This window comes from Pinus tabuliformis, chromosome 9, assembly GCF_031772625.1.
Source record: "Pinus tabuliformis cultivar Carrire ecotype Pingquan chromosome 9, CPIR1, whole genome shotgun sequence".
NCBI lineage: Eukaryota > Viridiplantae > Streptophyta > Pinopsida > Pinales > Pinaceae > Pinus > Pinus tabuliformis.
Window position 1 is genome coordinate 821,013,239 of NC_142307.1, and position 13,021 is coordinate 821,026,259.

Below are 13,021 nucleotides of genomic sequence, written 5' to 3' on the forward strand. Positions count from 1 at the left end.
AGACCTGATGTCCGTTATCGGGATTATGACATGTCATACCCTCGTGTCATATCGGGATTAGCCTTCACTGTTCAGAAATTTAGCTGTAGAGCAGGTTCCTAGCTTTATTACCTTACCTTTTGTGAAGAAATACACCGTGCTCCAAAATATCTGAGGTTTAAATTGCCCCCCACAACTCGGATTTCTGAGGCACATTGAGCATCCTTAGAGCGAATTCTGGGCAAAGTCTTGGCCCTCTTTCCTTAAGTTTTTTCACTCTTTCACAGGGTCACACATCTGAGGTTTTTCTGACATTTATTTGAATTTTGTATGTACTATGCATGCTAATAGCTATAGATGAGGATCTATGTTTGAAATCAATAAATTTGTATCATTAATTAAAATTTGTGTAAGAAATATGCTAATAACTAATTTTTAAGATATATATATATATATATTTTAAATATATATATATATATATATATATTTTTTAATAAAATAATATATAACGTGTCCTAACCGTGTCTTGTTCCGGGGTCAACTTTTCCCGAATCCGACACCACGAATCCCGAATCCTACATGTCCCGAATCCTCGTGTCAGGTGACTTAGAATTCAAGTCGTCCACCGTCACAAATCCAATTGTTCTTTGAGCTCCCCACCCTTGCGGTGCCTTTCTCTCTACTCGCAAATTTTTCCCTAGTCGTTACGATCAGCAACCCAACCACCTCTACATTGTACCACTGTTGTAGAGGCAGGGCACTAAATTGTTTCGAACACACAAAAAAGAAAAAAGTAATTAATTACGCCAATCTACACAGTCGTATCTTTTCAATTGCATGTCACCCAATCTGTACAATCTATCCTTCCATTTACCTGTCGTGAAGATTATAGTAAAAAGCGTTGAAATATTTCATTACATATATTCAAAATATATATAAAGTTTCAAGTTCCATCTAAAGGAAGTCATAAAGATTCATAAGGTTTGTAAAAAACTTTAGGATCCATTTAAAGAAAGTTATTAAGGTTTATTATGTTGATTTGGGGTAGCATCGGATGTGCTCTAGACCTCAAATTTTGCAGGGAAGCTTGGGCACATGCATTTGAAAGAACCCAGAAACCGTTTTGGGAAATTCCACCCATAGACGATTTTATTAAAATAATTAATATTTTTAATGGAGTTCCTAAGTCTAAACTTATGAAAATTAAAATATTAATGGGTATTAATCTAATTGTGGATGTAACTTCTAAAAAAAGACGAAGATCAAGTCAAAACGATCAGAGCCTTTGAATAGGAATTAATCTAGGCCATTGGTTGTCCAATAAGAAGATATAAGAAGGGGTTTGAGGGTCGTTTGGAAAAGACACCAAGAGAGATCAAGAAATCGATTTTCTGAAGTGAGAAGTTCTCAAGAGGAAAATTCGATTGAGGAGATCTCTTGCAGTTGAGGGGCAGCAAGAGCTTCCGGAGAGAGAGAGAGATTTTCTCAGCCAGAGAAACATCAGCAGAGAGAGGCAGAGGGTGATCCAATATCCCAGACGCAAAGGTTGACGCAGGGCAAGCAGGGCCACGTAGAGGCAGCGCAGAGGGTGAGAGTCAAAAATCTAGCAAAAGAGTCAATTTCAGTAGTCGGAAGCCGAGGTGTGAGACCAGGAGGCTGAGAGCAGTGACTCTGGGCTGCAGATCGATTCCCTAACTGGGTGACGCAGTGCCTAGGAGAGTTGATGTTGGGACAGTGTAGAGGCAGCACAGGGCCTACCAGGGGCACCTCATCCAATGATCGAATCAGCAGGGACTTCTTCTTAGTGATTGTGTGAGGTAATCTCACAAAGCTTCTACCAGTATTTCTCTCTTTGTAATTGAATAACCCTATGAGGTATTCAGCGATGTATTCAGATTTTGCTACTGCTTAATAATAAAAAACCCTCAAATCTGTTGCATTGGTTTTCCCGCATTAGGTTTTTTCGGGGACATTTGTCCAAAAATTACGGTGTCCTATGTGTTTGTATTTCCTTGCCGAGTTTCTATGTTTCGGAATCATATTTAATTTGGTGTAGGTTGCTTCAGTATTTTGCTTCAATATTTCAAGAAGAAATCTAAAATAAGTTTGTAATGTAATTTACAGTCTAGGTGAAGTAGATTCAGTTGGTTGCACTAGGATTCCTAAGATTGTTAGATCTAGGAATTTTCACATGGTATCAGAGGGTTTGATGTGAAATAGGAAGAGCAGATCTAGCACTGAAGCAAGGGCCAACTAGCTGCAACAAGCAGCTGTTCGAATCCCCTGAGGGAATGTGAAGTTCTAGCCAAGAGGGCTATATTTTCGAGGTTGTCTCTCTCTGAGTGAGTTGGCAAAGAGGTAAGACTGTCAGATTGAGAATTTGCCAAGGCAGCAGGAGCCACGCGGAGCCTCAGCGCAAAGTAAGAGGGATGCAGTTTTCTGCATGTTGAGTGCTGGGCAGAAAAGTCGTCGGAAGAAAGAAGCAGATTGCATAGTAAGAGAATTCTTCCTCAGTGGTTTCTTGTCGAGAAAATCAATATTTCTCATTTGTTGGGCAGCTGAGGAGCAGCAGACTTACCAGCGCCATCAGGGAGTACGTAACCCAGCCTAGAAGCTACACAGTAGGGACAAAGAGGGAGTTGTTCGACAATCTTCGGAGGAGATGGCAACCAGTGGCTTGAGGGATCAGGACAGGTTGGACGGAGCATCCAACTACGTCATCTGGAAGGCTAGACTGTCATTCCTTCTAGATGAGCATGCCCTCAAGACGTACATCGACAGCGTGGTGGCTGAACCTGCGAATGCGGATCCGCTGAAGAAGTACAAAGTTGAGATGGAGAAGGCCAAGAGGATGATCCTGGATAGAGTCAAGGATCACGTGGTGTGCCACGTTGCTAGCAGAGCGACTGCTAAGGAGATGTGGGATGCCTTGGCCGCGTTATATCAGGGATCTTCCAAGCAACGGAAAATGTAGTTAGAGCAAAAGTTGAGATCTACTTAGATGCAGAAGGGAGAGCGTGTGGATCTATTCCTCATGAAGCTGAAAGAAACCCATGATGAGTTGTCTGTTGCGAGGCATACACCTCAAGATTCAGAGTTGGTTAGACTGGCCCTCAATTCTATCTCAGATGAGTGGCAAGTCTTTATCCAGAGTATCTTGGGCACAGCAGCATTGCCTTATTGGGATGAGATGTGGGCAGTTCTAAAACAAGAGGAGCTGAGGAGAGACCTGGTCAAGGTCAAACTTGACGGAAGCAACAGCAGCAGCAGCAGTGGGTCGAAGCCCAAGGAGGAGGAGGATAATGCAGCCCTTGCATCAAAGGGGCAGCAACAGAGACGAAAGGAGGACATCTCCAAGGTGAAGTATTTCAGATTTGGCGAGATGGGCCACTATGCATCCTAGTGTACTTTGAAGAAAAAGGACAAGATGGGCTGATTTGGAGTTATAGTTCGAAAAAGCTACAGATGGGCAGGATCCTTGAGGAGTCCACCTCTTGGATCAATACCTTGCTACGGGAGCCCAGTTTTGCAATAGCAAGATGGACTAGTGTCGAATGATGTCGAGAAGTGACGGGGAGACAGTTGCAGTGGCTAGGAGCACTAGAGACTGAACAGCACAGAGCAAAGTTAGCAGCAATACAGATGGCATAGAGCAAAGGTCAGCAGCAGCGCAGTAGATTCAGAGGGTCAACGCAGAGACTAGCAGTAGTCAGTTCCAGCATTCACGTGGTATCATACTAAACACAATTAGTTCAGTAATTTTGGATGTTTTTCAGTTGCTTCTCTCAACAACTGAGTTGCAGTACGAATGCAATGTTAGCAGTGGCAGTGCTAGCAACATAACAGAGGCAGCATTTGAGAGGGAGTTGTAGTACAAATGCAGCATTGGCAGTGGCAGTGTCAAAGGCAGCAGTACAGTTGCAACAGCAAAGTAGTAGTTGGTGGACAGCATGTCAAACATCGGCAACGCAGAGGACGATGCTTCAGAGTCAGAGCAATATGCAGCAAAAGTATATTGCTAGAGCACATTCCTCGCTAAGAGGGAGTGTTGATTTGGGGTAGCATCGAATGTGATCTAGGCCTCAAATTTTGCAGGGAGGCTTAGGCAAATGCATTCCAAAGAACCCAGAAATTGTTTTGGGAAATTCCACCTAGAGACGATTTTATTAAAATAATTAATACTTTTAATGGAGTTCCTAAGTCTAAACTTAGGAAAATTAAAATATTAATGGACATTAATCTAATTGTGGGTGTAACTTCTAGAAAAAGACAGAGATCAAATCAAAACGATCTGAGCCTTTGATTAGCAGTTAATCTAGGCCGTTGGTTGTCCAACAGGAATATATAAGAAGGGGCTTGAGGGTCATTTGGAAAAGACACCAAGAGAGATCAAGAAATCGATTTTTTGAAGTGAGAAGTTCTCAGGAGGAAAATTCGATTAAGGAGATCTCTTGGAGTTGAGGGGCAGGGATAGCTTCCGGAGAGAGAGATATTTTCTTAGCCGGAGAAACATCAGCAGAGAGAGGCAGAGGGTGATCCAGTAGCCCAGACGCAGAGGCTGGCGCAGGGCCACGTAGAGGTAGCGTAGAGGGTGAGAGAAAGTTGAAAATCTAGCAGCAGAGTCAGTTTCAGTAGTCGGATGTTGGGGTGTGAGACTAGGAGGCTGAGAACAGTGACTCCGGATTGTAGATCGATTCCCTAGCTAGGTGATGCAGTGCCTAGGAGAGTTGACGTTGGGACAGGGTAGAGGCAGTGCAGGGCCTACTAGGGGCACCTCATCCAGTGACCGGATCAACCGGGACTTTTTCCGAGTGAATGTGTGAGGTAATCTCAAAAAGCCTCTGCCAGTATTACTCTTTCTATAATTGAATAACCTTGTGAGGTATTCAGCAATGTATTCAAATTTTGCTATTGCTTAATAATAATAAACCCTCAGATCTATTGCATCAGTTTTCTCGCATTGGGTTTTTCTGGGGACATTTGTCCAAAAATAACAGTGTCCTATGTGTTTGTATTTCCTTGCTCGGTTTCTTTGTTTCATAATCATATTTAATTTGGTGTAGGTTGCTTCAGTAATTTGCTTCAATATTTCAAAAAGAAATCTGAAATAAGTTTGTAACGTAATTTACAATCTAGGTGAAGTAGATTCAACTAGTTGCAATTTGATTCCTGAGATTGTTAGATCTAGGAATTTTCACATATTAAACTTTCAATTAAAAAGAATTATAAAAAAATTGCCAAAGTCAGTCAAGCCCTTACATAAAATTTGAAGTAAAAGTACAAGGGATTATAAGTCAACACTTGCCAAGTATTTTAACAGTGAGTTGGTGGAATAATAATAATAATAAATAAATAAATAAAAATTTGAAATTTTACTATAAATTATTTTACTAGAATTAAAAAACAAATAAAAAGGGAAAAAAAAAAAAAGTAAAAAGAGAATATATTCTTATATTCTCAAATCTCATTAAAAAGAAGAGAAAGTGATTTATAAAATAATAATAATAAGAATAAAAGGGTTACCTTGTAAACCCTAAGTTCATTTTGACAAAACAAAATGGCATCTAATTTGGAAATGAAGGAAGGAAGTTTTTCCTGTAAGGGTATTTTAATCACACATCGCGACTTAATTACATTAAGAGGGACCATCCAAGGGAAAAAAGTTAATATCGCCATTAGTACAAGCAACGACGAAAATTACATAAATATTAATCTGGTGAATCGACTATTAATTTCAGATGCCAATGTAGGCAAAACAACAGATATTTTGGAAAAAAAATATCAAATTAATGATTTACAAATAACAATAGATCATTATGAGTACATATCTCAATTTCATGTTGTAAAAATGTATGACGGAGAGGTTGACATAATTCTTGGTCAACCTTGGTTTAAAGAATTAGGTGTGTTCATGTTAAACATAGGGAAAAAAATATTGATGTTTTCTTATAAGGAAAAAATGATCACATTTCGAGACATGACAATGAAGTCAAAATCGATAAGGTCCCCATTAGAAGACTTTAAAGATGTTACGAAATTGATATCTCAAAGGAATTAAAACAAAATATTGGAGAAGCAAAAAGAGCTTGACAAGGTCATATCCAATAAAAACGAAAAAAATTCTCGTTTAAAAGATCTTATCCAGAAACTACTTCCACAAGTCAAAAAGTATAAAATTAAAAAGCACAAGTTAGAACAAGAAAAGGAAAATTCCGACAAAAGTCTATCAGAGAAAGAAGAGGAAACTTTACTTTTAAAGAACCTTAATCAAAAATTATTAGAACAAATTAAGTTTTTAAAAAATGAGAAGTTTGAATGTCAAAGTAAAGTTGACTCAGAAAATGAGGAACTCTTTCATCTCAAACATCATAATCAGAGTCTACTCACTCAAATTAAGAAACTTTAAAATGATAAGAAATCATTGAACAACAAATTAGAAGAATTTATCACAAAAGAAGTGTCGAAATATTTAGTCCAAGTTGAAGAAAAAGATACGAACACCGATCCAATAAATATCACGACTCAAGAAAATAACAAACCAGTTGAAGGAACAACATATTCAAATGTTGCAGTTCAGGAGATGGAAATTCCAAGTGAAGATTTTGTAACCAATTCAGCAACATCAATACCTAGAGTAAATCAGGAAATTACAACGCACATGATAAGGGAAAGTCCAACCAGAGGAACTCCTTAACGACATCTAAATCACAAGAGCAGACTTTTCAATCAATCTATGTACCAATATCAATCAAAACATAAACAACAAACTTATGTTCCAAGGAATATTGAAGTTTGTACAATACACTCAGGTGATAACAATTCATCACAAGTTTCCAGTCACTGCGAGATTCCATAGAATATTAACTTAGGATGGTCAGATCCTTTCACAATTCAACAATTTTATTTATCACTCAAAGGATCATATCGTCTTGTATCAACGAAGATGATAGTTCCAAGACAAGAAGACATTCAAAACAAAAAAAAAAGAGATCAAGCTTTTTCATCAATTAGCTTTGAGGACAAATCTTTTTGAGGAGGAAGACAATGTTATGAATAAAATATATATATAATAATACAAATAATGTAAATAACAATAATAATGATTAATAATGAATTAACTAGTAATTAGTTAATGAAGAGGTATGTCCCTAAAGACATGACCGTTGGTGAAGAGATATCTGCCTAGGTATATACGCAGGCTCTCAACCTCATTTGTAATCATCTCATCAATTCTTTTATATAATCAATATACAATTACTTGTCCTACAATGGATGTCTTTGTCTTCAAAGTATTTTGAAGATTACTCTGCTGCTTTGTATGTTACATCGGTATCAGAGCATTTCTCTGAGTATACAAACTTTGTTCCTTAGTGCAACATATCATTAAGAGAGAGAGAGAGAGAGTTACGTAGTGCCATGTGAGTCATCAAGGAGAGAGTTGCGAAGAGATTGAAGTGATGAAAGTAAGGTGACTTGTAATTCATTTTAATAACAATATCATAGTATCATAAAGGATAATAATAATAATATTAATAATATTGGTGATTTAGTCGAGATTGAACTATTATGATTGATTAATGATAAGTTAAGTGATTTCCTTCAAATATACTTGATTACCAATTGATGCAAGGGCGATTTACTATTTTTGGAAAGTCATACATGAGATGCTAGACATGACTTTCTATTTCTAGAAAGTCACTTCAGAATTGTCAGAAATGAGATTTTATTTAAGGAAATCCATCCCTAAGCTGCCAATTTCAACATTTTACCTAGCTCAAATAAGTTAAGCGGACAAATTATAATATTTGGCAGCACATTGTATGCACTGCGGAACCTAGATATGGACAAGATAGTTAAACTAGAAAGCAATGTTACAAAGAGTGTACAGTGAGTAAAGTAACCAAGAAAACATAGGCTAGGAGATAATGATGATGACAACATTTAGTCGAGATTGAACTATTATGATTGATTAATGATAAGTTAAGTGATTTCCTTCAAATATACTTGATTACCAATTGATGCAAGGGTGATTTACTATTTCTGGAAAGTCATACATGAGATGCTAGACATGACTTTCTATTTTTAGAAAGTCACTCCAGAATTGTCAGAAATGAGATTTTATTTAAGGAAATCCATCCCTAAGCTGCCAATTTCAACATTTTACCTAGCTCAAATAAGTTAAGTGGACAAATTATAATATTTGGCAGCACATTGTATGCACTGCAGAACCTAGACATGGATAAGATAGTTAGACTAGAAAGCAATGTTACAAAGAGTGTACAGTGAGTAAAGTAACCAAGAAAACATAGGCTAGGAGATAATGATGATGACAACATTGTTTTAAGCCGCCCATAAGGATGATGACAAAGAAATCAGGATAAAGGTGTCAGGAATGAAAAGTCTGAAACTTGAATGAGGATGCCTACAACATAGAAACAGTCATAATTGATTAAAGAATCACTAGAGGATTGAGTTCTAATTGGATCAATAGTGACAGAGCAGGAAAGGACAAGGGCACAGTTGCTGATACACAGCACAATTGTTTGTGTAGGGTAGATTTATAGATGTTCAGGATAATGTGGACAATACAGAATACTGACAGTGTGTACAAAAAACTGGTACATTTCACAGACATGCCATTGTGTACAAGACAAAGGTGCAAAGAACACACGAAGGAAGCTTATCTTGGGATAGCAGGATCAGCTTGGTGGAAGACTCAGCGTGCTTTGTTTAATCTCTAAGTGGTTTGTATGTTGGTCTTCGTGACCATTGAGTAAGGGTGTTCAAATGTTATTGTCATTAATTTAGGTAGTCTATACATGTGGCACATATGTGAGATGTCGCATTAATAAAAGTAATGTTGGAAGGATAACAAAGGCCATGAGACATGAAGTAGGCTTTATATGAGAATGTATTCCTATGGGAAAATTGAAGCCCTTCCGAGAATGCAAGCACAATTTTATTGTGTGATATTCCTTCTATTCTTGGAACTCTGACAGAAATATGAACTAATTGTGTTCTCAATACAGACAAACTAGATGGAAATTTCATCTATAACAAAATACTATATTTGTGGCCTTGCCTAAAATTAATTAATTACTCACATCCATCATGGCATGCAAAACCAGTAAATCTTGACATATTCACAACTATAAAGTGTTAATGAAATGGAAAAATCAGCTGTTGCAAGGAAAACTTGCATTGTCATGCAAAGGTGACACAAATCTGTACTTGTAGAGTACCAATCTCAAGAGACCAAATATAAATAGAGCATTCTTCAAGCAAACCCATTCATCAATAAGAATCATGAAAATCTTACATTCTCCAATTCATCAAAATAATTAAGCTTGCTCCGCAGTGCCTCTGCAAACTCCACTAGTCTTTCTTTCTCCATTACCTGCCATTGTAAATAATAGCATAAACAACCACTTAGGTTTACACTTCCATCATGTTCCCCCTCCCACCACAATAAAATGTAATTGATCTTTAACAAAGTCCAGATTTTGATGGAGTCCATACAAGTCTTTCACATGCATCATGCAAAGTTTTGGTCTTGATTGCAACCGCTTGATGTTGTGCTTGCAAATCATCAAACAAATTAAGTGTGCTGTCCACCTAATACATAATACAGAACACTTTAGCACAATTGCACCAAATGGGGATGAACAGTGGAAAGAATAAAATTAATAACCTTGTTCTAAACTTAAATATGAAAAAAGTGGATGCCAAGGAAAAGTGTGTACTTGATAAAGGATTCGGTCACAGGTTTTTAAATGTTCTGTCAATGTATTGACATACTGACGATATTTCTCCTCTGTCTGCAGGTGAAAGGAAAACACACAAAAAGATTTGAGCATTAATTAATTGGATTAAATAATATACAACCAATGTGGAATTCACCCCACAGACATTCATGTTTAGTAAGAATCAGATGAATGCCTCACTAACCTCTGATTTCATAGCAGACTCCAGATCTGTGAACCATTTGTAAAACTGCAAAAGAAAAAGTTAATATGATATAGAATATTAAATGAAGAAACATCAACTGTTCTGTCATGATGAATTTATAAAATTCTTTGTAAGATTCACAAATGCTCATAACTTAAGGAACAAGTTCAACAAAAATGCAACCAAATAATTTAAATTCTTAAAGATTTGACATGGAAAATGAAGCGAACAAAGTTCTTTCTTCAGATTAATTACTCCAGAAGACTTGGAATATAAAGATATCCATGAGGATACAAATATTATATATTAAATGTGTGAATAAGAATGATACAATGAGAGTGAGAGGCTTGCTTATATACCAAGCAGGTGTCTCTTCATGGAGAGTCATGTCTCATTTAGACATGACTCTTCAACCTAATTACTAATTAACTAATCATTATTTATGATTATTATTATTTACATTATTTAACATTATTTCCTATATATTTATTCATAACATTGACTTCCTCCTCAAAAATCTTTGTCCTCGAAGCTTGTTGATGAAAAAGGGTTGATCTCTTTTTCAGTTTCGAATGTCTTTTCGTCTCAGAAAAGTGATTTTCGTCGATACAAGTTGATATGATCTTCTAAGTGACAAACAAAACTGTCGCACTGAGAAGGGATCAGGCCATCTTAGATTAATCTTCTGTAGAATATGTTGATCACTAGAATTTTGTAACGACTTGTCATCATAGGATTGGATTGAAGTTACATCACTATTCTCTGGAACATCAGTTTGTTGTTTCTGGTCTGAATGGTCCTGATACGTAACATGGTTGAGTTGTCTACTCTCATGATTCGGATGTCGATAGGGAACTTTTTTGGTTTGACTTTCCCTTATTAAGTGTGTGGAAATTTTTTTATTTACTTCAGGTGATGACGTTGTTGAGTTGGTTACAGAACCTTCACTTGGGGTGTTTATCATCTGAACTGCGACATCTAAGTGCATCTTTTCTTCAACTAGTTTGCATTCTTCTTGAGTTATGATATTCAGTGGATCGGTATTCGCTCCCTTATCTTCAATTCGGATTGTTACAACGGGAGATTTCGATACTTCTTCTTGAGTAAATTGTTCTAACTTGTCTTTTAATGCTTTCTTATCATCCTCAAGTTTCTTAATTTGAGTGAGTGGATTTTCATTATGGTTTCTCAGACGTAAAAGTTATTTAGTTTTTGATTCATCAACCTTATTTTCAATGTTTTGACCTTTGACTTTTTTATTTTTTAGATCTCTGATTTGTTCTAGTAATATTTTATTAAGGTTCTTTAAACGCAGGGTTCCCTCTTCTTGTTCTGATAAGTGTTTCTTGAGTTCTTTCTTTGTGACCTTACTCTTCTTCACTTGTGCAAGTAATTTTTCAACGTGGTCCTTGAGGCGAGAGATTTCTTCATCATTTTCCATTGCTTCCTTGTAATGCATATCCACACAATTTTTATGTCCCTATTGTAACGCTTCCTTGATTTGCCAAAGTTTGGCTATTTTGCCATTCTCTTGATCTTCTAGTTGTAATTTCTTGGTACACTGGATTACATCGTTTGGTGGGAGTGTTGATGGGCTTTCAACTTGCAATGTGGATTCTATTTTCTTAATTTCCTTATTAAAATCAGTATGTTGTTGCCATTAATTGTTTCATATTTCTTGCTAATGATTGTTTTACTGTATCACTTAGAAGTTAGACTAAGGTAAAAGTTTTCAAACATTTTATGCAAACAACGTTTTGATTTCTGAGTGACTCTTGACAATTACGGTATCCTTCCGAACAAAAAGGACATATTGCAAAGAAACCCATATTTTTTTATATATGTTTTTTTCCAAATAACCCTCATTCCACTAACTTCCTCTTAAATTTTGTTTTCCTAATGACTTACTTGATATTTTCCCTTTTTATTTAAATTTAACTCCCTTATATATATATATATATATAATTTAACTCTTTTATTTTTTATTTTATTTTTTTACTAATAATGTTTTATGAATTTTGAATCTTTTCAATATATATGTAATCTGGCCTCTTTCTTTTCTTTTTATTATATTTATTTATCCTTTTTATTTTTTTAATATCCAATTTATCTATGGATACCTTAATATTTCAAAACTCCTTTGTATTCTTTTTATATATTTCTACTTACGTTTTTTTTTCCTTTTGTACTTTAAAAAAAATATTTAAATATTGTTTCAATTGGCTTCTTTTAAATATCTTATTGTCCTTTGTATTTACTTTTTAACTTTCATATAACTCTTTAAACTTTAATTCAACTTCACTTTAACGTAAACTCTTAATTGATATTTTCTCCTTATGTAACCTTTTATAATAATACCCGCTTTGTACTTATATATATTTTCAATAATTTTATGACTTGAACTTTTCTTTAAATACCCCTTTATAATATAATACTTCTCTTTATATATCTTTTATTTATAATATTGTTTTTCTTTTTGAAAAGTTACAACCCCTAGTGAAACGTGACTATTCACCTCTTTGGGCTATAATATAAAATATATGTTCAATTATGTACTTTTGACTCAATTAATGTTCTCCATATAAAAAGTTAAACTTACCATTCACATAAAGAGATTTTGTATTCCTTTTGTTTTTCTTTTACTTTTAAAATACCATGGGCAATTACCATGGGTTTCTAAAACCACGGGCTTGTAAACCACTTAATGAAATAATATTATTTACTCTTCCTTCTCTTACGTATAATTTTAAATATATTTGGAAAGATTCCCTCTTAGCTTTATTATACACTTTTTATCAATAATGTAGAAACTTTTTATATATATGAATGTTCACCTTTTTATATATATGAATGTTCTCCTTCAAAATTTACATCGGACTATATTTATTTATTTATTTTAAATCCTTTTTTAATCTTTATATGTAATTATTTCACTTCTTTTTTCTTTTTTCTTTTTTTCTTTTTTTGAATTTCATTTTTTTTAATCTTTGTTTTTTGACTTTTTATTTTCTCTCCATCTATATATATATTATTATTATTATTGAATGGCCAAATGCTCGATAGTTGTAATGACCCACTTATAATAAATTAATAT

The 13,021-nt window shown here is 35.2% G+C and overlaps 1 protein-coding gene across 2 annotated transcripts in view; it reads right to left on the reverse strand.

The window, feature by feature from the left end:
• LOC149151312 (sec34-like family protein) overlaps positions 1–13,021 on the reverse strand; it is a 300,763-nt gene that overhangs the window by 222,285 nt on the left and 65,457 nt on the right. For both annotated transcript variants that reach the window (XM_089439315.1, XM_089439314.1), the window contains exons 5-8: positions 9,928–9,972; positions 9,723–9,797; positions 9,499–9,594; positions 9,299–9,376 (exon numbers count right to left, since the gene is read on the reverse strand). In XM_089439315.1, coding sequence (XP_089295441.1) covers positions 9,299–9,376; positions 9,499–9,594; positions 9,723–9,797; positions 9,928–9,972 — 294 coding nt within the window. The remainder of the gene's footprint in view (positions 1–9,298; positions 9,377–9,498; positions 9,595–9,722; positions 9,798–9,927; positions 9,973–13,021) is intronic.